Consider the following 26,034-nt stretch of genomic DNA (forward strand, 5'->3'; position numbering starts at 1 on the left):
GTTGGGGGGAAGGATGGGAGGATGGGAATGGGGAGTGGATCGAGGGCAGGGGTGTAACAGCACTCAGTGCAGACCTGCAATGGGCCTCCCATGGGATGGGAGGAAGAACAGGAACCCATCTGCGTATAAACTCCTCACTGCTCCCCCTGTCTCCGCAGTAACTGAACACCTGCCCTGGGTCCTGGCCAGATCATACCTCTGCCAGGTTAATGTGTTGGTTGCAGTGTTTGAATCTCAGAAATTTGACTCTTTCATCAACAGATGTTGTTCCAATACAAGATATTGCCTCGCCCTGGTTAATGTTTGACAGGTGCCCTGGTGCTTTCACTTTCCCCTGCTCAGAGTTCACACACAGCTTCGGGATCCATTTCCCCCTCTGCCCCAACACGACAGTTCAGTTCCGTGGGCGTTTCGTGTGGGGCTGGGACCCCCGGCTCGCTGCATGGCATCACCTGGGACATGCTGAATCCTTAAGGTAGGTCCCTCCCTGTTATTACCCCCTTTCCTTCACTCATAGGGGTGCTCACGCTCCTGCCCCTGGGAGCATGTTCCCCTGCCATGGCCTGTTCCCTCCTCCCATCAGTGCTGGGCAAACCCCGATGGTGGGTGTGATTCACTGCTCAGCCTGTTATCCCCTCACTGCATGGTGTGGCCAGCTGGGGTTCCTTGTGGCATTTCCCCAGAGGGTGTGATGGGGCGTACGGGTGATTTGGTGCCTCTTCAAAAAGGCCGCACAGCCTGCCCTGCTGATGCCCCTAGGAGGAGGGGCTGCCAGGCCAGAAGTGTGTGTGGGGGGGGGAGGGGAGCGGTCATTTGGCTCAGAGATCTAAATGGAAGGTGCCTCCCTGGCTATTATTATTATGTCTATTACAGTAGTACCTAGTGCCCCAGCTGAGATTGGTGCCTCCATTGTGCTGGGTGCTGCCCAGATCACAACTGAAGTCAGAGCCTCACTGTGCTGAGTGCTGCACATACAGACTGTGAGAGACCGTCCCTGCCCCAAAGAGCCTCAGTCTGGCATCAGGTGTAGCTGAGCCTAGCTGGGCTCAGACCCTTTCAAGCCTCGTCTCCATGGGACATTACGTTGGGTTAGAACATGTGTTAACCCAGCACAGGATGCTCACCGCACAGGCCTGGTCTGTGCTGGAGGGATGTGTGGTGTTAGATAACATATTAACTGTCAGACCTAGTAGTTCATCAAGTCATCAGCTCACACTCTGCCAACAATAGCAGCCTTGAATGTCGGCCTGTCCCCTCGAGCACCTCCGCGCTTTCTCCCACGCTGCCGCCATGCACGGGAACAGCTCCCTGCCAATGTTCACAAAGCCACCACCTTCCCTTCCTCAAAATCCCCGCTAGGAGCTACCTCTGCCATGGGGCCTATTGAGCGCTGCCGCCTGGCGCTGGCTAGGCTAGGGGCCATCTGGGACTCTGCTTCCCTGCTACGCTCCCTCTTCTGTCTTATCTCGTCTTCCCAACCCATCACCACCGAGGGGTTTGTCTGTTCACCCACTGGCTGAGTCCTGTCTAACATTTAGATGGTGAGTTCGCTGGGGCAGGGACTGTTATTGCTATGTGTCTGTGCAGCACCTGGCACAGCGGGGCCCTGACTGGGGTTCCTCATTAATACTGTAATACAAATAATACACAACAGCAATAACTAGTATGGTGTGACGAGCACTGTGCTGAACATGGTTTTTCTCCTCATGTGGAAAAGGACGACTGTGGTCAGCATCGTGTCAGCTGGCCACGGTGACCCCTGGGAGTCACTCTAGTGTTGTTATTGTGGTGGCTGGCACCTGGGGCCCAGTCCTGGAGCAAGGGGCCCAGTGTGGTGGATGCTGCACAGACACAGAACAGAGACAGTCTCTGCCCCAAAGAGCTCACAAACCAAGGGAAAGACTCTAGGGTTATGCACAACCAGCTGACACCATGTTACACATGACATGTTGTGTCTTCACTGAGGCTGAATTCCTAGCTGGAAACTAGAGCTGGTCAAGAATGTTTCATGAAAAATGTTTGTAATGAAAAATGGCTTTCAAAACTATATGAACATTTTCACCAAATTAAATGTTATTTAATTTGAAAATTATTAATATATTTCACAACAAAAAATGTTCATTTCTATTCCAGTATAGTGGAATGAAAATTAATTTTTTTTTTTACTTTTAAGGAGGCCAAAACTAAGAAGTGAACTTGAAAAAATTTAATTCTGAATCCATTTGATTTTAATTGAATTTCCAATCTATTTGAAACCATTATTGCTTTGTTTTGAGTCATTTTGTCAGAATATTGGACGATTTCAGGAAAACTTTTGAATGAAAAGAAAATTTTCCTCAAAAAAAAAAAATCCCCATTTTCACCACCCTCCCAGAATGCTCAGCCCTGCCGGGCCTCGGCTCTGTGGCTCTCCTAGAGCCCCGTTTTGCACAAGGGCAAACAGGTAATAAAATGGCCTAGAAACTTATGCTCACCTTTTGCTCTGGGGCGGGGCCAGAGATACAAGGATGACAGAGAGCACTTGGACCGGGGGCCAGACTCCAATTCCTCCTTCCTGGGCCAGCAGGTGCTGGGAGCTCTGCAGAGGTTGGGGCTGGATTCAGGCAATGCAGGACATTAGGTTCTCCCTGACATGGAGCCCCCGTACACCTGCACCCTGCTCAATGGACTGACAGTGGCTGGATCCCACCTTCCCCTCCTAGAAAGGCCAGCACATGGGCTCCCTCTGCCCCCAGAAGGCTTAGGGCATTCCCTCCCTCACCTCCACTACTTCCCTTAGCCATGGGGTGTCAGTTCTGCAAGATACATTTCTGCAAGATTATAATTTATTGAGGTTTGCTCATAAGGGACAGTATTATGAATATAGCATTTTGAGCTGTGCCTGGTAGCAAGATGGAGAACACTGTGAAGCTGTGCATAGCAGTTCACCACAGACACACTCTAGTTTCTTTTTAATTAAAGTTTATTCCTTTCTCATTCACTGGGTTGTTGTTTAATGAACCCCAAGATCATTCCATGGTGTCAGAAGTGCCGAGTGACAAAGAGACTGCAGAAGTCATTTTGAGGTTAACTCCTGCATTTGAAACTGAAAGTAGAAGCAAGGGGACTGGTGGCACAGCAAACAGAGAAGAAACAAAAGCTTTTCTTTGTGTTTTATGAGCACGGTACTAGTTTAACTACCTGAAGAAGGGAAGAAAGCCAAATGGTTGTTTTGCAAACTCAATCCAGTCTGCAACTGTCAGGCAATGTAGTAGAGAACTGGAAGAAATTCCAACAGAGATTTGAATTGTATTTAGCAGCCATAGAGGCAGAGGAGAAAAATGATAAAGTGAAATCATCAGTGTTTTTGCATGTCGTTGGGGAGGAAGCATTGGATATTTATAACAAGTTTGAAGAAGGTGAAAGCATGAAGTTAAGTAAAATTCTGACTACATCTGAGGAACATTGCATGCCAAAAAGAAATTAAACCTTTGAAAGGCACACATTTTTTACATGTATGCAAAAAAACTGATGACACCATAGAGCAATATGTTAGAGAATTAAGGAAACTCAATAAAATCTGAGACTTGGGTGATTTGAGAGACTCTCTGGTCAGAGTTAGACTCAGTTGTGTCATTAAAGACAATGTGTTAAGAGAGAGACTGCTCCGTGACGGAGATTTAACTTTAGAAAAAGCTGTTCAGATCTGCAGGGCAGCAGAAACTGTGCAAGCACAAGTCAAAGAGCTGAATTCAGCAGAAGGGCTTATCCACGTATGAAGTACAAAAGAATATAGCCTGGGAAGCTCAAATCAAGAAGTGGAACCAGTCTCTATGAAAACCATTGGTAGTGGTGGACTGGATACAGACAGTTATGTGGATAGTCATCTGACTTGGATGGTATAGACACAACAAATCCTGTATCTTGCACTTGCAGTCCCTTCTAATCTTATGATTCTATGTGGAAGGTGTGGATCACAGCATGGCCCCAAACAGTGTTTTGTGTTTGGAAAACTCTGTCATAAATGTGGGGAAAATAATCATTTTGCAAAATGCTGCAGATCCCAAATGTAGAAAAGTCAAGTGCATTCAGTTGAAGACAACCTGGTTTTACATAGACGTGCTGGGATTAAGCAAACCTGATGAGAGGGGCTGGATACTGCCTATGAAAGTGAATGAAACAATTATTCCACTGAAATTGGATACAGAGGCTCAGGTTAATATTCTGTCTGAACAACATGGTGAGAGACTGAAAATAAGACCAAAACTGGGACCAACAAAAATAAAAGTAACTAGTTATTCTGGAACAAATATATCAGTGATGGGGAGGTGCATTGCTAGCATTAACTATAAAAACACCACATACACGCTCCTGTTCATTGTGGTGCAAAAGGAGGTGACACCAATTTTAGGCCTGGCCACCTGTGAAAAACTCAATCTAGTAAAATGGATGCTCTCACTACAAGATCATACTGAATGTGGCTATGAGGCACTCATTTGGGAATATCTTGATCTGTTCGAAGGGTTGGGTTACCATATTTAAAAAATAAAAAAAGAGGACACTCCACGGGGCCCTGGCCCCACCCCTTTCCCAAACCCAGCCCTGCCCCAACTCCGCCTCTTCCCCACCCCAACTCTGCCCATTTCTTGCCCCTTCCCCAAAGTCCCCACCCTAACTCCCCCTCCTCCCTCCCAGCCACGCGAAAAGGGCTGCCCAAGCACTACCAGCTTCACGGTTTGCCGGGCAGCCCCCAGACTCTGCGCCCCTGGCCGGCGCTTCCCCAGCGCAGCTGGAGCCCAGGAGGGGAAGTGCTCAGCTGGGGGCACAGGGTCTGGAGGCTGCCCAGCAGTAGCGCTCAGGCTTTGGGCAGCCCCCATGCCTCCGTACCCTGCGCCCCCAGCCGGGCACTTCCCCTCCCGGGCTCCAGCTGCTCTGCTCCTCCCCTGACTCTTTGGCTCTGTTTAAGAGCCAAGCTGCCCGAGCGCTACCGGCTTCAGGCAGCCCCCTTGCCTCTGGACGCTGCGCTGCCGGAGCAGAGCAGCTGGAGCCTGGGAGGGGAAGTGCCCAGCCGGTATTTTCCCGGACATGTTCGGCTTTTTGGCAATTCCCCCCGGGGACGGGGGTTTGATTACCAAAAAGCCGGACATGTCCGGGAAAAAATGGACGTATGGTAACCCTAAGGTTGGGTTGCTTTCAGGGTGAACATACAATCCAGATAAACAAGCAGGTCCCTCCAGTTATCCATCCTTATAGAAAGGTGCCATTTTGACTCTGTGATCAACTCAAGGCTGAGCTCACAAGGATGGAAGTAATGCAAGTAATACAAAAAACCAAAGAGCCAATGGAATGGGTGAGCTCCCTAATTATTGTGGAGAAAAATAACGGCCAGCTACACATATGCTTAGATCTGAGAGACTTCAACAAGGCTATAAAAAGAGAACATTTCAAACTGCCAACCAGGGAAGAGATTATAGCTCATACAATAGTTCAGTAAATTGGATGCACCCTCAGGATTTTGGCAGCTAAAATTAACTGAAGAAAGCTCAAAACTATCACATTTAATACCCCATTTGGAAGATACAGATTCTTACACCTACCCTTTGGCATAGCTTCAGCACCAGAAGTGTACCACAAAACCATACATATGATTGTTGCCTGCTACAGGATCTATTAATATATTCCTGGGGATTGACACCTCAATGGATGATATCATAATCTGGGGCCCAACTAAAGAGGAGTAGACTGGGAAGTCTTGGATGCAACTAGAGCTGCAAACTTGAAACTAAACAGGGAGAGATGTGTTTTAGGGGTTACAGAACTGACTTTTATTGGAATATTATTTCCAACAAAAGATGTAACACCTGATGAGAGGAAGGTTTCAGCCATTGAAATGATGCCATGTCCCCAGTCAAAGAAAGATGTCCAATGGTTCCTGGGAATGCTTAATTATCTTGGAAAATTCATACCTAATCTAGCTACAAAAACAGTGGCTTTGAGGCAACTCCTAGAAAATAAATATAAATGGTATTTGGGTGCAGAACAGGAGGATTCATGGGAAGGTTTGAAATAACAACTGATACAAGAACCAGTATTGAAGTTCTATGTGCCAGACAGGCATTTTAAAATTTCAGAAAATACTTTACTGTCTGGATTAGATGCGGTTATTTTAGAGAAACATGAAGATTGTTAGCAACCAGTGGTGTAAACATCCAAATCACTGATTGAGGCAGAAACCAGATACACACAGATTGAGAAGGAGCTTTTAGGAATAGTGTTTGCCTGTGAGAGATTCAATTAATATATTTATGTCCAGACAGTGGATATTGAAACAGACCACAAGCCCCTGATAATGTTATTTGGCAAACCACTAAATTGATTTAGTTGGGAATTGATCCTGCTTTGAGCAGGGGGTTGGACTAGAGGACCTCCTGAGGTCCCTTCCAACCCTGAGATTCTATGATTCTATGATTCTAAATGACTGTATCTTAAGGATTCAAAGAACGTTGATAAAGCTACAGAAGTATGTTCGCTGCAGATGCACTTTCTAGAGTGATGACTCCCACTTCAAAACTAAAGTAGACCTTAGAGATAGAGAGGCAAGGCTCCGTAGATCGCATTGTAAAGTCAATTCCTGTAGCTAACAAGAAACTGCAACAAATAAGAGGTGAAATGGAGAAAAACTAATTGTTGGGGATCCTTAAAGAAGTTATAATGGAAGAGTGGCCTGAAGAAATAACTAGTTGCTGTCCAAGTATAAGAGACTATTGGGACTGCAGATATGAAATACCCCGGGGTAATTCTGCTCCAAAAAATGAGAAATTCTGCAAAATTCTGCCTATTTTATTTGTCAAAATAACACAATGTAATCACACCAGTTTCAATTATTTTTGGTAATTTATTTCAAAATACCTGTCAGCAAGTATGTCTGTAACAATACAGACAAAAAAAAAAAGATTCAGGAAATGTTTTGGGTTTTTTATTTGACAAATAGATTCCTTACTAGGCATATTAATACAGAACTCTGAGTAATAATTCATTTAATCTACAATACAGAACCATATTCCCCACTCCCCTTAGAAGCAGTGCAAAGGCTTGGGAGAGTCGGGGTAACAGAGGAGCTGAGGGAGAGGGAAGTAATTGCTGGGAAGGAGTCTTGGTGTGAACTTGGAGGGTTGTTGGGTGTGGGTGGGAGAAGTACAGAACAGGTTTTGGGGCGGTGGGGAGGGATTGTTAGGGAGCCTTCCCCGTGCAGACCCTGGCTGATCCCCAGCCTCTCCCATTCAGTCAGATACATCTGCCCCGTCCCCATGTATCCCTGCAGCCCCCTCCATTCCTATGTGTCCTTGCATCCCGACTCAGCCACCACTTATCTCCCATCCCTATGTGTCCCTGCAGTCCTCCCCTGTCCTCGTGTCCCTCCACCCCCCAGATTGTCTCCCTGTGCTCCCACCCAGCCGCCCCATTTCTTCATGTATTTCTGAACCCCTCCCCCTGTCCCCATGGGTCTGTGAACCCCCACTCAGACACCCCATGTGTCCCTGCACCCCTGTCCCTATGTGTCCTTGCACCCCCACTCAGCCACTTCTCCTCCCCATCCTTATGTGTCCCTGCACCCCTCCCCCTGTCCCCATGTATCCCTCCACCCCCACTCAGACACCTCCACTCAGAGACCCCCATGTGTCCCTGCACCCCATCCCCATTTGTCACTGTGCCCCCACTCAACCGCCCCCTTCCCTATGTATCCCTGCATCCCTGTTCAATGAGCCACATCCCCACATCCCCATGTGTCCCTGCACCCCTTCCCCTTGTCTCCATGTGTCTCTCATACCCCATTCAGCTGGACCCCCTAGCCACATGTGTCCCTGCACCCCCTGTTCCCAGTGGGTCCCCATGTGGCCCTGTTCTTCCACTACCATTCAGCCCTGCCCCAGTCTGTCCTCCCCCAGTAGCCTTTATGAACCCATCTGTAACTCTCCAGCAGCCCATGTGCCCCATGCTGTCTGTCCCTGGCCCACAACTGTGAGGAAGACAGCCCCTTCTCTTCCCTATTGGCAGCTGGATTTGGCCCAGGAATGGCTGCTCTGTTCTGGCAACACAGCAGCCCCTGGTGGGCAAAAGGCATAACTGCAACAACTTTGCAGCAGAATTTATTTTGGAGGGAAAAAAATTCTGCTCGACACATAAATTATGCATGTGCTCAGTGGTGCAGAATTTCCCCATGAATAATGAACCTATTGTGATAGATGGGGTAATTTTCAAGGGCAACAAGGTTGTAATACCAATGAGCCTCCAGAAACAAATGCTATAGAAGATCCAGGAGGATCACTTAGGAATTGAGAAGTGCAAACAATGATCATGAGAGGTGATGTTTTGGCCGTGGATCAATCACTACATTATGACTGGAGTAGAAAACCACTTTTCATACTTGAAATAAAAGCCATGCCAACAGACAGAGCTGCTGAGACCTCACCCAGTTCCACAAAGGCCTTTTGAGAAAGTCGGCACTGACTTATTTACCTGGCAATGAAAGGATTATTTAATATTCACATTTTATTATTCTCTGTATCTAGAAATTTGCACACTGCACAGTAGTAATAGTAAGTCAGTGACAGCCGGCATGAAAGGAATCTTCTCCAGACGTGGAATTCCAGATGAAGTCTTTAGCAATAAGAGGCTGCAATTTTCCAGTGCAGATTTTGAGTAATTTGCCATAGATTGGGATTTTCATCACAAAACATCAAATCCAAATGATCCCCAATAGAACAGACTTGTGGAAAGGTCTGTGTGGATAGTAAAAAACCTTATGAAAAAAGACTTTTGGTGGTGAGGGTGATATGCATACAGCTATATTGATTTACTGCATTACAGCTCTGGAGAATGGCTCTTCTCCAGGTCAGCTGTTAATGGGAAGAAGGATCAGATCTCATTTACCAATCACTGATAACTTGTTGAAATCTCATGACAATGAAACCATATGGAAGATGAAAGAAAATCAGAAGTGGAAGCAGAAATATTATTTTGAGAAAAGGGCCGGTGATCTCCCAAAATAACAGAATGTTGGGAATCGTTAAGAAGGGGATAGATAAGACAGAAAATATCATGTTGCCTCTATATAAATCCATGGTACGCCCACATCTTTTATACTGCATGCAGCTATGGCCTACTCAAGAAAGATCTATTTTAGTGCCTAAGCCTTAACCCTGTCCTGGCACTGGCCTGTAGTGTCTAGGCTTTCACCCTCCCCTGGACACGGGCCTATAGCACCTAGGCCTTAACCCTGCCCCGGGCATGGTCCTATAAGGCCTAGGTCTTAACTCTTCCCTCAGGAATATCATGTCATTCCCAAATGACCTTGGATGGGCTCAGAAGGGAGGTCTTGTTGGGTGCATGGTCCTGATTGTTATGCTCCCCACATATACAGAGGTGTGACATAAAATCATAAATCTTCTGGCTGGAAGCTTTGCAGCGTAACATGGCTTTAATGCTCAGAATCCAAAACGAGGACCCAAAAGAGAAAGAGACAAAGCAGGCTGCTCCCTAAGGCACAGAGGCCCAGGTCATCCTGCCTTGCTCTAGCCTGCTCTGTGTAGAGCTGCCTGCTGGACCCAGATCACACACTTCACTACAGAGCCCCCTGCCTGCCAGCAGGACCAGGAAAACCCCCATTTACAGTGACAGCTTACAATTCCAATACAGTTTTCAATGCACCATGCACATGATGGACAGGCTTGGAGGGAGATGGATGTGAAACAGAAATAGCTGCACAGATGCTAAGGCCAGAAGAGTCAATTGAGTCCATCCAGTCTGACCCTGTGTACACAGGCCGGAGAATTGGGGGAGAATGTCTGAGGCTCTGAGCAAAGCTGAGATGGCCCCTGATGACCCTCAGTGTATCTTGTTGTAATGTCTACTGATGTGATGGTCTTCTGTTGATGTCAGAGGAGGGGGAGCAGGTACCTGACAGCGCCCCCTGGTGTCTGTCACAGCTACTGCCAGCCCTGTCCCTGTCACTTGGCAGCGTCACTTACAAAGGTGGATGACTTCTTGTCAATCTGACCTGTAGAAAGATGCCCAGATATCACCCAGGGCCAGGGTATGAGACGGGTCCCCTCTGGGCCTGGTCCACACAGCACGTGACTGAGAATATATTATTGCCCTTATATAAATCGATGGTACACCCACTTCTCGAATACTGTGTACAGATGTGGTCTCCTCATCTAAAAAAAGATATACTGGCACTGGAAAAGGTTCAGAAAAGGGCAACTAAAATGATTAGGGGTTTGGAATGGGTCCTATATGAGGAGAGATTAAAGAGGCTAGGACTCTTTAGCTTGGAAAAGAGGAGACTAAGGGGGGATATGATTATAAAATCATGAGTGATGTGGAGAAAGTGGATAAGGAAGTTATTTACTTATTCCCATAATACAAGAACTAGGGGGTCACCAAATGAAATTAATAGGCAGCAGGTTTAAAACAAATACAAGGAAGTTCTTCTTCACGCAGCACACAGTCAACTTGTGGAACTCCTTACCTGAGGAGGTTGTGAAGGCTAGGACTATAACAGCGTTTAAAAGAGAACTGGATAAATTCATGGTGGTTAAGTCCATTAATGGCTATTAGCCAGGATGGGTAAGGAATGGTGTCCCTAGCCTCTGTTTGGATGGCAGGAGAGAGATTACTTGATCATTGCCTGTTGGTCCACTCCCTCTGGGGCACCTGGCATTGGCCACTGTTGGAAGACAGGATACTGGGCTAGATGGACCTTTGGTCTGACCCGGTACGGCCGTTCTTATGTTCTTATGTCACAGCCCCAGCTGCACAGCCTGGCTCTTTAGCTCACACTGTAGAGCCGCATGCAGTTAGCTGTGGAGAGCCCTGGGTCAGGCATCTGCTGTGTTATCCCAGATGGAGGCAGGCACAGAGCCAGGCCCCTTCTGCAGCGGGGACAGCGGTGTGGGTACCACTTGGGTTACTTTGGAAGTGGCCCTGATCTGCTGCAGACTCACCCTGCACTGGTATCGGGGGGTACCTGCACCAGTGGCTGATCAGAGAACCAACGAGGGGAGGAAATGGGGATGGATACCCAGCACTGTCTGGAGGTGGAAATTCCTAGTGCCAGGCCTGGGCAGGCGGCAGAACAGCCTGGGTGAGGTGAAATCTTCTCCTGTCCCTGGGGAGCTGCTCTGCCTGGGAGCAGAGTGGATCAGATCAGACAATGGATGGGGCATGCACTGCCAGCCCCTCACGCAGCCTGGGGAGGTGTTAACCATCCCTGCTCTCTCCTTACAGATCCCTGCCCGGGGTCTGGCCATGGCAACGCGGTGGCGGCTGTGTGTGTGCAGCCTGGGGATCCTCCTCCTGGTGCCGTGTTCTCTCTCTGGTAAAAACGTTTGAATCCCAATTATTTCCCTCCTTGTCCCCCATGTACGCTGCCCCCTGCAGGGCTGGAGTACGGGCATCTGAGGCCCAATTACACCCCCACCCTCTGGGACCGCCTCAGTCCTGCAGAGTAAAAGGGTCCAGGAGGCTGTGGGTTGGGGATGATGTTGGGGTGACCAGGGTGTGTCCTAGCTCTGGGTGTCAGGATTGTCGGATCTTACAGCAAATCACCCAGCTCCTGTTACCCCTGAGAGAGGTTCCTAGAGCCCCCCAACACTGATCCCTTCCTGTCCTGCCATGGCACCCGAAGGCACCATGCTGCTAGACCTGCCCCACTGGGAACCTGGATTCTCATGGTCTGCAAGGCTGAGATCTTCCCAGCTGCCTGAGGGATGGGGGTGCCCAGTTCCCATTAGGATGAATGGGAGCTGCAGCATCGCTTACTCCAAGCCTTCAGCCACCATGAGTCAGGAACCAATAATCAGGAAATTGGCTAAAAAATCATCAGATTAAAACAAAAACCACCTTTTGGGTATCTTCTTGTTTCCTTTGCTTTTTGAGCCTTCCATCACCCTTGGGTCCCATTTTCATGCTTTTCTCTGCAATCACTAGAGCTAGAAACTGATTTTTGTTTTAAATGAAAGCTGAGATTCTCACAGAATCACATGCCTCCAGGAGCTGGGGCTTTATGAAAAACACATAGTAGCTCAAGGGTTGGCACCCTCTGCTCTTTCTGATCATTCAATCTGCTCCTGGGATTGTCTATTGCAGAGAAATTCTCCCTGGCTGGCTCCCCGCGTCCCGTGGTGGGGGTAGTTGGCCGGGATGTGGTGTTACCCTGCCAGCTCACACCCCCAGCCCGGCTTTTCGGCATGGAAGTGCTGTGGAGGAAAATTGAACCAGGATTTGTTCTGATTCATGAGTACTCAGATGAGGGTACCCAGGGCCTTCCAGGGGAGGGTTACCAGACGCGGACGGAGCTGTTCCCGCAGGAGTTCAGCAGCGGGAACGTCTCTCTGAAGCTGAAACGGCTCCAAGTGGCAGATGCTGGGACATACCAGTGCCTTGTGAGGAACTCAGAATGGACCCAGGAAGCCACCACTGAGTTACAGGTCGCAGGTGAGACACGGAACTAAGGGGCAGCCAGAGCCTCCTCTGCCACTGGGGGTGCCCCTGCACTGAGCCCAGCACTGCAGTAAGGGTCCTGTGCTGTAGGGAGTGGTGTGCAGGACTCGGTAGGGGGCCCTGTCCCCTGACACTCAGCACTGACCCCACTGTGGTGCTAGCAGGCTCAGTGCTGCATTAAACGACCTCTTTTAAATGAGACATAAAGCTACGGCTCTCAGCTCTCATGCTCATTGCGGTGCTGTTTGAGGGAGTGGGACCTTTACCCCCATGTTCTGCCCAAATCCCAGCTCAGGTGATGATGAAATTTGACTTCCCTGAAACTCCACCTGCAGTTTCCCAGGGTTGGGATATTGTTTTTTATTCCCTGGACACTGACCCCACATTCAGTGCTGCACAAGGGCAGTGGAAGGGACGGTCTCTGCCCATTGAGCTCACTGAGTAACCTAGCCCCAGACAATACAGTTCAGAAACATCAAGCCCCTGGTGAGGGGCCCTCTTGTGATAATGCAGAGCATTGAGGTTGTTTTAAATCATCTCCCATCTTCAGTGGCTCCTAGTCCAAAGGCTCCACAGGAGACATCTGCTTTTAGGGAGAGATTTAAAAGAGGGGAGGGTGGTTGTGTGCAGCACAGGAAGAGGGAAATCCAAGCACGAGGGTGGCTTGGCCTGGGGCACTGTTACCAGTGTGAGAGGAGGACACCAGAGGGGACAGTTATTAGAAGAGTGGCATAGGAGGAGTCGTAGCAGTGATGTAGGCAGGGTCACTATTCCTCACCTTCTGCTCTGTACCAAAGTGCAGTGATCCTGACAGCTGCTGGGCTGCACCCCAGATGTAGCTGCATTTCAGCAGTGGGAGCAGTGATCTCTGTGTAGCTGTATAAGCCTGCACCTTCCTCTGTGAGCCTGCAAGGCACAGTGCTCTATGGAAATGGAAGATGATATTATTTAATTTCTCCAGTCGTCACAATGAGGGATCCCAGGGAGGCTTTGCATGTATGGGAATGGAGCTTTCCAGCCACAGCCCCCTATATCCAGTGGTATCTGAGGACTCACATGGTGCTACCAAAGACACGATTTCCTGATACACACTCTCTCTGTCTCCTCACAGCTGTGGCTCCAGTGTTGATTGATGTGCTGGGCCCCCGGGGCCAAGGCATCGGGCTGATCTGTAGAACCGCAGGCTGGTTCCCCAAACCCGAACTCCAGTGGGTTGGCAAGAATGGGCAGAACCTGGGGATGGAGATTGTGACCGACATGACTCAGGAAAGGGAGAACCTGTATAGTGTTGTGAGTCACGTCACTGTCACAGAAGGAGAAGACGATGGAGACATCAGCTGCATAGTGCGGAATGGCCTGCTGGTGACCGAGCGACAATCGGCCATTCACCTCTCAGGTGAGTCCCCCCGTGCAGAAGGGGTTGTTGTTAGTGCTGTGGAGAATTGTTAAAGTTGCTAAGTTGTTACTGCTGCTAGTGTTGCTGTTCTGGGAGCTGCGATGTCAGCTGCACCAGCAGACGGTGCAGCGTGTTAATTCAGCCGACCCTGACGTTATTCATAAGAAAGATCACAGGCTCAGTTCAGTGGCGATGGCACTCAGCCAGGTTTATTGTGGACAAAGCCTAGAGCCCTGTAGAAGCCACAGTCACACTAATGTGTGTATGCCTACAACAAGGTACCTGCTCAGCCTGTGCACCAGGATGCTGTCCCCTCAGCTGGACAAAGATGCCTCACTTATCACTTCTCCTTTTAGACACTGATACCAACAAGTTACGTATTACAGTCCAGATATTGTTAGTTATCACCCTTATCCTTGTACCTGCCAGCTGGAACAAAATATCCTCATCCATTAACCTGTCATCCCATCCTTATGCTACAAGGGGTCAGTGTGTTCCTGTACCATCTCTTAGGAATGCGTTTACATAATTACTTGAGAGATCCATGTGTTTTTGTACTATCCTATTGAGTCAGGAATGTGCTTTCTTGGTGCTAGCTAATAGCTGGTGTATTGTTATTTTTCCAAGGCCAGGCCGATTCTGGTTCACAGCCTTTGGTTCACACTTTTAGTTATACCTAGGGCTCCAACAAGACCTACAGGGGTCACCACGGGAGTGCGGGGCCTGCAGTTGCACTCAGCTAGCACCTCTTTCTGGGACTGAGACAGGAAATGTTCTTCTAACCTGATTTGTGGGGCCATTAGTGACGGAGGTTTCTGTGATCTGAACAATCTGCCTGTCAGGAGCTGGGGCTGAGTCTTGTGAAATGAACTTGATATTGTTCTTTGAGGAGATGTTGTGTTTGGTTGATAAAAGTAACTGGGATGACATAATAGACTCAGGGTGTGTCTACACTAAAAACACTACAGCTGCAGCTCTATGGTTTAAACACTTACTACAGCGACAGAAGGGGTTCTTCCATGGCTGTAGTAAATCCACCTCTCCAAGAGGCAGTAGCTAGGTTGACAGAAGAATTCTTCCATCAACCTACTGGTGGCTACACTGGGGGTTAGGTTGGCTTTAATGCATTGCACAGGGCGTGAAATTTTTCACAATTCTGAGCGATGTAATTAAGCCGACATAACTTTGTAGTGTAGACCAGGTCTCAGACTCCGTAGGGGTTTGAATTAGTTCTGCGTAAAACTGAGAAAAAATATTAGCACTGTACACACTCAATGTAGTCCATGCTATATGGATTAAAAACTGGCTAACTAATAGATCTCAAAGTCATTGTAATGAGGAATCAGCCTCAAATGGAGATATTTGTAGTGCTGTCCCAGGGGGATCTGTTCTGGGTCAATGCTATTCAATAGCTTTGTCGATGAGCTAGAAGGAAATGTAAAATCATTGCTGGTAAAATTTGCAGATGACCCCAAAATTGGTGGAATGGTAAAAAATGATGGGGACAGGTCAGTAGTGCAGACTGACCTGGATCGTTTGGTAAGGTGGGTTCACTCTAATAACATATTGTCAGTGATCCACACCCGTGCTGTGGCTATAGCGAAAATTCCCATTTTGTCACACATGCATTTCAACATGGCCAAATGCAAGGTCACACATTTATAAACAATGAGTGTAGGTCACACTTACAGGATCGTAGACTGTAACCTGGAAATCTGAAAAGGACTTGGATGTGAGCTCCCAGAGCGAAGACGGTGAATGCAACCCCTTGTATGTATAAATGACAATATCTATCAGGAGAAAGGAGGTGACATTACCCTTGTGTGTGGTGTTAGTGTAATGCTGACAGACCCTGGTCGTCGGCAGGCAGGATCGAACCTGGGGCCTCTGGATCTTAGGGCATGAGCCTCTACCACAGGCCTGCACAACATGCGGCCTGCGTGGGCTCACTGTGCGGCCCGCGGGGGGTGAGTAGGCAAGTGACGGGTGAGGGAGGGGGGCTGAGGAGGCAAGCGGGCGAGCAGTGAGTAGGCGAGTCGGGGGTGTGGGGGGCTGAGGAGGCGGGCTGGCAGGTGAGCCAGTGGCAAGGGAGGGGAGCTGGGTAGGCGAGCCGGGGGGGGGTGGGGGTGGAGGACTGAGAAGGCAAGCGGGCGGGCAGTGGTGAGGGGTGAGTAGGCGAGCCGTGGGAGGGGGGCTGAGGAGGTGAGCAGCGAGTCAGTGGCTGACCTGTTCTACTCATCTGGTCTGGCTCCCATCCCCTCTCCAAAGGTTGCAGCTGTCTGAAGGTGCCTACCTTCCATGCCTTCCTCATTCACACCTCATTCATTCAACAGGGCAATGATTACCAAGTTGGGGGAAGATCTTATTCTACTTCTAGCAAAAAGACATTTTTCTTTTACCTTAATTATACTACCTTAGAGACCCGCTATAACATATACCAAGGTTCAATAGTGCTGTTTCGGTGGGGCAGCCATGGGGAAGGAGGGTTTGTTTCCGCGGGGCAGGTGGCGCTGGGGTGATGGGTTGTTGGGGGGGTTGTTTTGGGGGAGGCTGGGTGGCACTGGGGGGGTTCCATGGGGCAGGCAGCGCTGGGGTGGTGGCGTTATGTTTCGGGGAGGCTGGGCGGTGCTGGGGGGTGGGATTCAGCGGGGCCAGGAGGTTTCGGCCCTCAGCTGTTTTCTTTGGAGTAATATGGCCCTTGCCGCTTTACGAGTTGTGCAGGCCTGCTCTACCACATGAGCTAAAAGCCAACTGGCTGATAGCTAAAGCTGTAGCACAGACCCATTTTATCTCTCTCTCTCTCAGTGATCTCAGTGCCACTAGATGGGACAGAGCACCACACCCAGATGGCATGTGGGTCACATAAGCAAGACCACTATGGATACTGTGTCCCGTTCTAGTGCCCACACTGTCAGCTGGGGTAATGACAAATTGGAAAGTGCTCAGGAAATAGCTACAAGAAAGATTAGACGTCTGGAAACCTGCCTCACAGTGAGAAACATAGGAGCTCAAGTTATAGAGCTTATCCAAGGGAAGGCTAAAAGGTGACTTGATCATAGTCTGTAAGTACCTACTTGGGGAGGAGATTTCTGACAGTGGATAGGTCTTTGACTTAGCAGACAAAGGCAGAACAAGTTCTGATGGCTGGAAGTTGAAGCTAGACAAATTCAGACTAGAAATAAGATGCAAAATTTTAACATTGAGGGGAATTAACCGTTGGAACAACAGACCTAGGGACGTGGTGGATTCTCCATCACTTGGAATCTTTCAACCCAAACTGGATGACTCTTTTGATAAAATCCGCTGTGACTGGACTGGATGCAGATATCACAGGGGGAGGGTCTCTGGCCTGGGTTATACAGGAAGTCAGACTAGATGATCATAATGACCCCTTCTGACCTTAACATCTATGAATCCATAACACACTGAGGCCAACTAGGAAAACAATTGTTCTCTGCTGAACTTATCTGGACTGGACGTGGTGACTGAGAGCTGGGAGCTGTGTGACAGGGACCATCTGAACAGCCAGGCAGTGCTGGGCAGGCTGGGCAAGGAGTCTCTGACTGTTAGCTTGTAACAGCGGGAAGGATTTGGGCAGAGCAGAGTCCTGGCTCTTGGAACTGATGCTGTCCTGGCTTCTCCGGTTTCAATGGCTCCCATTAGTGGCTGTGATTTGAGCCTGGAGGGGACGTGCCCTTCAGTCCTGGGAATTTCTGAGGATCTGTGATCCAGGACTCAGCTGTCAAGCCACGTGCCAAACCCCGTTCTCCAGCTCCAGAATGGGACCATGCTGCTCACACACTGCGCTCTCTGTTTGCCAGGTGACGTCTTCCCCCGTGTTTCTCCCTGGCTGGCTGCATTCTGGGTGATTTTCACTCTGTTTCTCATTGCTGCTGGAGCTTGTGCATATCTTGGATACACAGGTAATGGGAATGTGTTACTTGCATGTTTAGAGCCTGGTCCTAGAGGGAACTGGGCTGGGGCATGGAAGTGTCTTATTGTTCAGATATTGACCTTGTTTTGGTTTTAGGAAATAAACCAAACTAACAAACACACTGAGGTCTCCGGCCCCACGTGTATCAGCAAATTGCTCAGTGTTTCCCCTTCCTTCTTTGCCTCACTGCAATGTCTGATTCTCTGTCTCACAGCGAAACGAAAGGCCTCTCAGAAGAAACGCTCTAAAGAGGAGGCTAAATTATTTTATGGTAGGTCTCCTGCTGTATCTCTTATTGTGTCTATTGAGATGAGTGAGCTTTGTGACTGCTTGGTATTACCTGTGGGCTCAGTGCAATGAAGGGGATGGAGTCAGGAGGTTTTTGCCTAGTGGTTCCTCATCTCCCCCACATTCTCACACACGTTGATAGTAACAGGTTGGTAAATGTGTATTTTGCAGCAGATACCCAAGTGTCCGTGCTTGTGAGATTCCCTGTGTGTGTGTGCGGCATGATGACAGTTTGCAATGACAATTCTGGGTCAGATTCTGTCTCTATCATCCTGGGCAATTACTCGTGATTCTATTCTCCATAAAGGAAACGACATTGGAAGGTCAATGATGCTCTGTGAGATGATTCCATCCTTGTGACTGTCGAATGCACAGGACACAGGGAGGGTGATTAACCACTGGAGCAAGCTCCCCAGGGCAGTGGTGAATTCTCCATCTCCTGATGGCATCACATCCAGACTGGGCACCTTTCTGGAATGTGCTGTAGCTAAACCTGAGTTATTGGCTCAGTGTCGGGGGAACTGGGTGGGATTCTCTGGCCTGCGATACACAGCAGGTCAGAGGAGATGAATTAATTGATCTGCTTGGCCTGAAACTCTATGAATCGAGCAATAGACACAGCAGCATCACGTGTCTAATTTATTCCACTGTGAACTTTTCAGTATTTAAGAACAATATTGATTTTCATTGTGATAGTGTTGAGTGGTGCTGACCCGTTCTGCTGGGCACTGCGCACACGCAGGGAAATACAGATAAAAGATGCAGAGAATGGGTACAACATGCCAGCACAGTGGCTGGGGTTCTCACGGCAATCACAGCCCGGAAGAGCCCTGAGGCCCCCCTCTTTCATCTCCTTTGCCCTCTGTCATGTCCCCTTGTGGCCACCATTCCTCCAGCTGGGGAGGGCTGGATGGGACTCCCCTAGCAATCAGTGCTGTTCTGTAACTAGCCATAGGGGTAGCTGTGGAGTAACTGACCCCACCCCACAGTTCTACTAGCCCTGCTGCACCAGTCCAAGGCCTGTGCCACACACAGCCCTGCACCAGTTTAACTCAAGGCGTGTTTTGTAACATAATTAGTTAAACTCGTGTAAAATTGTGTGTAAACAAGGGTTAAGGAGTGAGAGACTCCCACAGGTCTCAAGCCTGTTGGTGCATATCACTAACTGCCAGCCCTGCTCCTGTCAAACCTGCCGGTTCCTGCACTGGGGCTGGGAGTGCAGGTGTGGGATGCCTGTGACTAACCCCAGACATTAGGGAGTGTGCAGCAACACCCAGTGTGTGTCTCAGGGTCTGACTCCTTTCTCTTCCCCATTTCAGAGCCTGAACAGACTGAGAAGACGACCTTGGGATCAGGTATTTTGCTAAACCCCTAGTGAATGTGTGTCTGCGCTTTCACACTATAATGAGATGGGAAAATCACCACATGCGCTGTTTGGACTTCAGTCACCTTCATGCTCATTTCCTCCCTGCCCTGGAAACAAACACTGCAGAGTTTGTAGCTCACATTTCAGTATCATGGGAAACAACAGAGATTGAATTTAATGCATGTGGAATGGTGGGCCTCAGGCTATGTCTACACTGCCCAAGGGTTCAGATTACAGGGGTGTGAATAGGAATGTGCACCAAAGTGCTGCCCTGTAACAACCCTGTGTGGATTCCGTGGGTATGAACTAAAAGATTCTTAGTTAAAAATTTAACATAGTCCTAACTGAAGAGAGACGGGTGAGTGTGCACCGGCAGCATCCACACATGAGAGTCCCAGCATAGCACTTCCGTGCATGCTGCAAATCACACCCCCATAGGCTGTGTTGCCCAGGGTCATAAATTCAAAGCAGTGGTAACGTAACTGTTTCACTCCAGGTGGTGTCAGGAATAAATCAATGGGAACATAGCACTTCCAGCTGATGAAAGTGTGATACAAAAAAGTGTGCTCTCATATAAAACGACTATTTATTAGATTTAAGCACAAACAAACATATGCAATAGGTTTAGAACATCCCAAATAATTACCTACAATCTGAGATGGTTTCGAGTAATTAACAGCAGGACAACGATGGCCAGTTACTTCCAAGCCGGAGAGTAGGAAAAAGTCTCTCAGTATAGCTCCAGAGAACCGCTCCAAAATACACTCTATTATCTGCTCTTTTTATAACTAGCTTTTACAAAACACAGCTCCTAGTGACCCTTATTGGGTCATCACGTCTCCTCACTTCAATAAACTACTTATCACTAAAACAATCCTAACAATCTTAGCCATAAGAAGCTTCTGTATCAAAGATGCCCAAACTCCAGGTCTCCATCCACTTATTTTATTTCAGTCCCATCATTTGTTGACTCTTTCCTCCCCTCCTCCCTTTCTAATTAGCAGAAACACAAGCCAGCAGCTAGTATTTGACCTTGCCTCCAAAAGCCCTGATTGTCCAAATTAACCCTTAACTATGTGGTGTTCTATTTGATTAATTCCTGGTAGCTGAATGCACACTCTTGGCTGTGATTAGTTTACTCAAGTTCTGGGGTAACACACTGCTCAATTCCGGGGTAACAGCCGAACAATGGGGCTCTGTAGACAAAACCTTAGTCAGGGGCTGGGCAAACTTCCTCCATGCAGGTCTGTGGATTTATCTCAGTTCTGAACTGCAAAATCGCTGCTATGCCAATGCTGGACTCCACAGTCCTGTCCTCTTCCCCCTCCCCCCGAGGCTAAGCCTTGGCTGCGAATGAACACAGACTCTGTGTCTGGGCTCAGTGAGGTGCATTCTGATGGGCCCCACCACCCACATTGTTCTCACATGAGCTGGGGAAGAACCTGACCCCACATCTCTAGCGGTGGACAGTAAATCCAGTGCCACACAGCCCCATGGAGCTGTTCCCAAGTTAACTCCTGCCAACCATTGACCCTCGAGTTACACACTTCTGCAAATCAGCAACACAAAGGGATTGCCCAGCACAGGAATGGGAGGTCTGAGTCTGGGTGACAGGCTGCAGGCCTCTCTCTATGTGATACATGTTCTGGCAGTGCTGTCAGTGGGGGAGAGGGTGATGCCCCCATTGGCCATTTGTGGGCTCTGTTTAGGGCTGATCTGGGACCTTGTTTGTTGTTCATTAACAACAGTTTTGTCTGACGTGTCCTGTCAGTTCTGAGACCCTTTGCGCATTGGGTCCATCTACACTACAGGAGGAAGCGAGCTTCCCAGCTCGGGTAGCCAGACACATGCTAGGTGCCGGGGGGTGGAGGGTGGCTCAGTGTACCTACCCAAGTGTGTTCCCGGGGGTCTGAGTGGGTTTGTACTTGAACAGCCAACCCAAGCTGCTGCACCTGCTACCCCCAGTTACCCAGCTACTTTTAGCCCACTGGCTCAAGCAGAGCTAGCGTGTCTCTGCCTGCCCAAACTGGGAAGCTCACTCCCAGCTGCAGTGTAGATGTACCCAGAGTTTGGAACAGCCCCATGTCACTCTGGTCAGAACCCACGATGGTCTCCTTCTCTTCTCTCCCCAGAGTGCCAGGAGCTGCGTGAGAAGCTTGGTAAGTTCATCCACCTCCCCACTAGAGCCTCTGGGCAGCAGCTCCCAGCCACACACGGTGCTGAGCAGAGCCAGAGGCACCGACACCACAGAGCAGGGCTGAGTGAACAATTTGGGCCAAAATCAGAGTCACATTAGAGTCACCCAGTCCCACGGCAGCACTGTGAGCTCTCTGCAGCAGACACAGGGTCACCTGCTCTCATGTCTGGATAGACAGACAGGTGTCACCTTGGCTTGGACAATCCAATGCAAATCCCATTGTTATGGTGCAGGAGAAGGGGGCCAGCCACTTTCTATAGATGACTGCGGCAGTGCAGGCTGTCCTTTCCCAGAACATGGAATGAGCAAGAGACCAGATTCACGCTCACATTTCCATGCGTTGTTGCCAAGACTGGACCCCAGGTCTGAGCTCTAATCCTCTCCAGATCTGTCTATGCCCCGGTTACACCTGGAGTGTGTAGCTTTGTTGCTCCAAAAGGTTATTAGTAATTCTCTTTAGATGGTAGGGTTGAGAATGTCAGAGCTGCATAGATCTGGACATGCATGTTCCATCTAAGTTAAATGTTTTGCAAATCCCAGCCTGATTTTTACCTGTCAGTGTCCCTTCAAAATCCCCCAGTCTGCTGGGGGCCTCAACAGCCAATCAGCAGCTTCTTACAGGCCTGGATTGTGCTCTGGGTGACACTGGTGTCAATCCAGATTCGCCCCAGTGAAGCATCTGGAGTTATGGATTTACAGCAGTGTCACTGAGAGCAACATTTGCTCCAGTCCCCGATACTAAGAGACAATAGAAAGGCATCCCTGAGAGCCAGTCGTTGCTGTCAGCAGAGATCTCTGGGGTGAAAGGGCCTGTCTCTCACTTCACACAGCCAGGACATTTCTCCTTCAGCAGTGAGGGCCCAAGAACGACATGTAAAGCGATCACTCCACAGCAGCTCCCAAAACTGAGCCTTCTGCCTAAATGACAGGGAATAATTCTGTCTCTTTCCATTTCAGACAAGGCGGTCACACAGCTAGGTAAGAGGACGTGTTTCCATGTCACATTTCAAATCACTCGGTTCCTTTCTATTTGCCAATGACCCTCTCCCAGAACAGCCTCTCCTGTGGGAGCGAGTTCCGTGTGTTTGCCGGGCCGCTGACCATGTTTGTTCCTCTTCCCTTGCAGAGTTCAGGAGGGCTCGGAGCTACATGGGTGAGTGAAGCTGCGAGGGGCTGAGCAGATGCTGCACTGGGGTTAGTGGTATCGGCATTACATAGCTGAGCTGGCAGAGGTGTGGGGTCCCCATGGGGCAGGTGGGGAGGGCGGGCGCTGGCTGCAGAGCCGTGGGGCTGGATGCTATATATGGTCCTGAACACGCTGCTCTGAGCTGTAAGTCTCACCCCCGGGCAGGTCCCTTGCAATCCCCCCTCAGCTAGTCCTGATGACCCTCCATCTCCCTTTGGCCCTTCTGTGATGATCCATCCCTACCCCACCATCTGCCCCTACAGCCCCACTCAGCCCTCCCTCCACAGCCTGCATAGTCTTCACCCCCTGGACACCTTCCATGGCCACCCAGAGCCCTAATGCCTCCCAGGGACAGATCCCGTGCAGGGGGGAGTGAGAAGATGCAAGGAGCCCAACCCCCACTATCCCTCCCCCCACCTCTCCACCAGCTCAGGGACCAGGCCCAGCCACAGCCTGGAGCTCCAACTAGTCACCCCAACCCTTAACACTCTGTCCTTCGCTCCGGCTGTGCTGGCTGGAATCTCTCCTGTGGGATCATAGGGTCCCTGGCTGACCTGTGGCTAATGGGGTTATTCTGGTTTTTCTCCCTAGTCCTCATCACCCTGGATCCAGATTACAAACACCCCGAACTCACCGCATCTGCGGATGGCAGAACAGTCCAGCACAACCCCCCATCACCAGGGCTGGCTGCCCCCTCTGCGGCTCTGATCGCCGTGGGGAGGGAGAGTTTTGTGGCCAGGAAGGATCACAGTGGCGGTAGTGGATTTTGCAGGGGGTACTGGGAGGTGGAGGTAGGGGACAGTCCGGACTGGGAGCTGGGGGTGCTGAGTGAGTCTGTGAGGGACAGAGTGAGACAGGAGAGGCTGGAGAGACTCCCTGAGGGGGGGTGCTGGGCTCTGGGGAGATCTGGGGAGCGGTATCACCCCAGTGAGGCCGACACAGTGATCCAGAACTGGAGTGTGAGGCTGACAGTGGTTGGGGTGTATCTAGATCTAGAAAGGGGGAGTCTCTCATTTTATAGTGTCAGTTCAATGGCCCTTATCCTGGAGATTCCTGTGGAAACTTCTGAGAGATTGTTCCCGTTCCTCAGCCCTGGGCACGCTGCAGGGAGGAAACCCCTCAGCATCTGCCCCCCCAGCGACTGGGATTTCCGCCAGGAATTAATGGTTAGTGGGTCTGTTAGTCAGGGAGATCCAGGGGCAGGAAACAACACAGGGCCACCTGCCAGAGGAGAAACAGCCCCAGCGCCTGGAGACAAGCAAGTGAAAGAAAACAGCGCAGGACCAACTATGAGAAAAAATGTCCAAAAGCCTCGTCCCACCAACTGGTTCTCCAAGTGGTGGTATGGGCATAAAACAGAGCAGGAGCATCCACAACTGCAAACAGCCCCCAAAGAGAAGGGGGAAAAGAAACATCAAAACTCTGAGGTCTGAACCCCTCCCATGGGACAAAGGGAATCATGCGAGAAAAACGCTTCAAACTTGACTCCCGAGGAGTCTCTGGAGATGACTCTTGTTCCAGGGATACCAGGGCCAGGAAATAAGATGGGGGAATCAACCCAAGCGCTGACACCTGGGAAAGCACCTCGCCCCACAGGGAACGTGGGGAAATGGCAACACGTCAGATTTTTCCTCCCCCTGAACTCAAAGGAAAACCGCAGCGATTCGTGATAACACTTTGACCCGACCCCCAGTTATCTCGGAATGTGCTGATTGGAGGGAACTGCGTTAACGCAACTGTTATATGTAGGAAATTCAATACACACCAGTCGGGGGATGCAGAGGGGAAGGGTCTCGCAGTGGCACTGACTCACTCCCATTGCAGACACACACACGCTGCTCCTGCCAGCCTCAGGCACAAGGCAGGGGCTTTAGGGGATTAAGGCAGGGGCTTTAGGGGCTGCAGCCCAGGGCCCCGGCTCAAGGGGGACCCCGGAAAAATAAATCACAGGGAGCGATCTCTGGGGCGCTCAGGCTGCCTGCCCTGGCCCCACGCCGCTCCACTGCTGGCACATCTCTGAGGCCCCTGGCCGGGGGGGAGGGAGAGGCGGTTCCACTCGCTGCCCTCGCGCTGCTCCTGGCCAATGGGAGCTATGGGGACAGCGCTTGCGGGCATGGGCAGCGCAAGGAGACACACTGTCCTCCTCCCCAAGGGGCGCACAGAGACGTACCAGCAGCCAGCCGCTTCTGGGAGCGGTGTGGGACTATGGCAGGCAGGCAGCCTGCCTGAGCCCTGCCGTGTTGCCAGCCAGGAGCCATCTGTGGTAAGTGCCTCCCAGACAGAGCCTACACCTCACACCCCCTCCTGCACCCCAACCCCCTGCACCAGTCCAGAGCCCCCTCTTGTACCAAACTCCCTCCCAGACCCTGCACCCCCTCTTGCACCCCAATCCCCTGCCCCAGTCCTCTCCTGTACCAAACTCCCTCCCAGATCCCACACCCTTCATCCTCTCTTGCACCCCAACCCCCTGCCCCAGCCCGGAGCGCCCTCCTGCACCCAAACTCCCTCCCAGACCCTGCACCCCCTCCTGCACCCCAGTCCCCTGCCCCAGTCCCCTCCCGTACCAAACTCCCTCTCAGGAAAAATACTTGTATACAGGGGACCCACAAAATCTAATAGCCCTGGGCACACAGGAGAGTTAATCTGGCCTTGCTCAGGAAGTGCAAGTGGGTGACAGGATCAGGCCCTCTGTTGTCAGACTGGATTGTGATAGCACCCTGAGGGCTGAGTAGCACCCCGAAGGCTGAACCCACCTCCCAACTGCTGGAGCCCTCCCCCGGGCTCTAGCAGGGCTGGCTGGTCTCACGGAGCAGCAGGGATGATGGTAGATGCTGCAGAAGCTTCTCGTGGAAGAAGTTGTGGGGAAGTTCAGATGCTGTTGGAAATTGTAGTGAGGGGTCTGGGGTGCAGGAGGGGAACAGGCTGCTAGCTGCAGTGTTGTGAAGTCTCATGGTATTTGTTGTTTCCCTTAAAGCCCCAGCTCCTGGAGCCCTGGGATTGTGGGAGAATCTTAGCTTTTGTTTAAAGCAAATAAAAAGTCAGTTTCTAGCCCATGGCTGTGGTGTGGAGCTGTAAAGTGTGACCCCAATGCTCCTGTGCGCCGTGTCCAGCTTTACTGCTGGGTGTGCTGCATTTAAACCCTAGGGCCTGGCTGTTGGTTTAGTAGGGTTACCATTCATCCGGA

The 26,034-nt window shown here is 50.1% G+C and overlaps 1 protein-coding gene across 1 annotated transcript; it reads left to right on the top strand.

The window, feature by feature from the left end:
* The first annotated feature begins 307 nt into the window (after positions 1–307).
* On the top strand, positions 308–25,903 carry LOC101953784 (butyrophilin subfamily 3 member A1-like). The gene is made up of 11 exons (XM_065570931.1): positions 308–475; positions 11,269–11,359; positions 12,130–12,477; positions 13,595–13,879; positions 17,701–17,802; positions 18,028–18,084; positions 19,421–19,456; positions 21,600–21,626; positions 22,622–22,642; positions 22,791–22,817; positions 23,442–25,903. Exons 2-11 carry the CDS (start codon positions 11,290–11,292, stop codon positions 24,281–24,283), a joined length of 1,815 nt encoding a protein of 604 aa, XP_065427003.1. The 5' UTR covers positions 308–475; positions 11,269–11,289; the 3' UTR covers positions 24,284–25,903.
* Positions 25,904–26,034: the final 131 nt, after the last annotated feature.

This window comes from Chrysemys picta, chromosome 17, assembly GCF_011386835.1.
Source record: "Chrysemys picta bellii isolate R12L10 chromosome 17, ASM1138683v2, whole genome shotgun sequence".
NCBI classification, from domain to species: Eukaryota; Metazoa; Chordata; order Testudines; family Emydidae; genus Chrysemys; species Chrysemys picta.

Coding starts and splice junctions, on each gene's coding strand:
- LOC101953784 (XM_065570931.1), top strand. CDS start 11,290: ATGGCAACGCGGTGGCGGCTGTGTGTGTGCAGCCTGGGGATCCTCCTC. Junction 13,880..17,700: donor ATCGGCCATTCACCTCTCAG/GTGAGTCCCCCC, acceptor TCTGTTTGCCAG/GTGACGTCTTCCCCCGTGTT. Junction 21,627..22,621: donor GGAGCTGCGTGAGAAGCTTG/GTAAGTTCATCC, acceptor TTTCCATTTCAG/ACAAGGCGGTCACACAGCTA.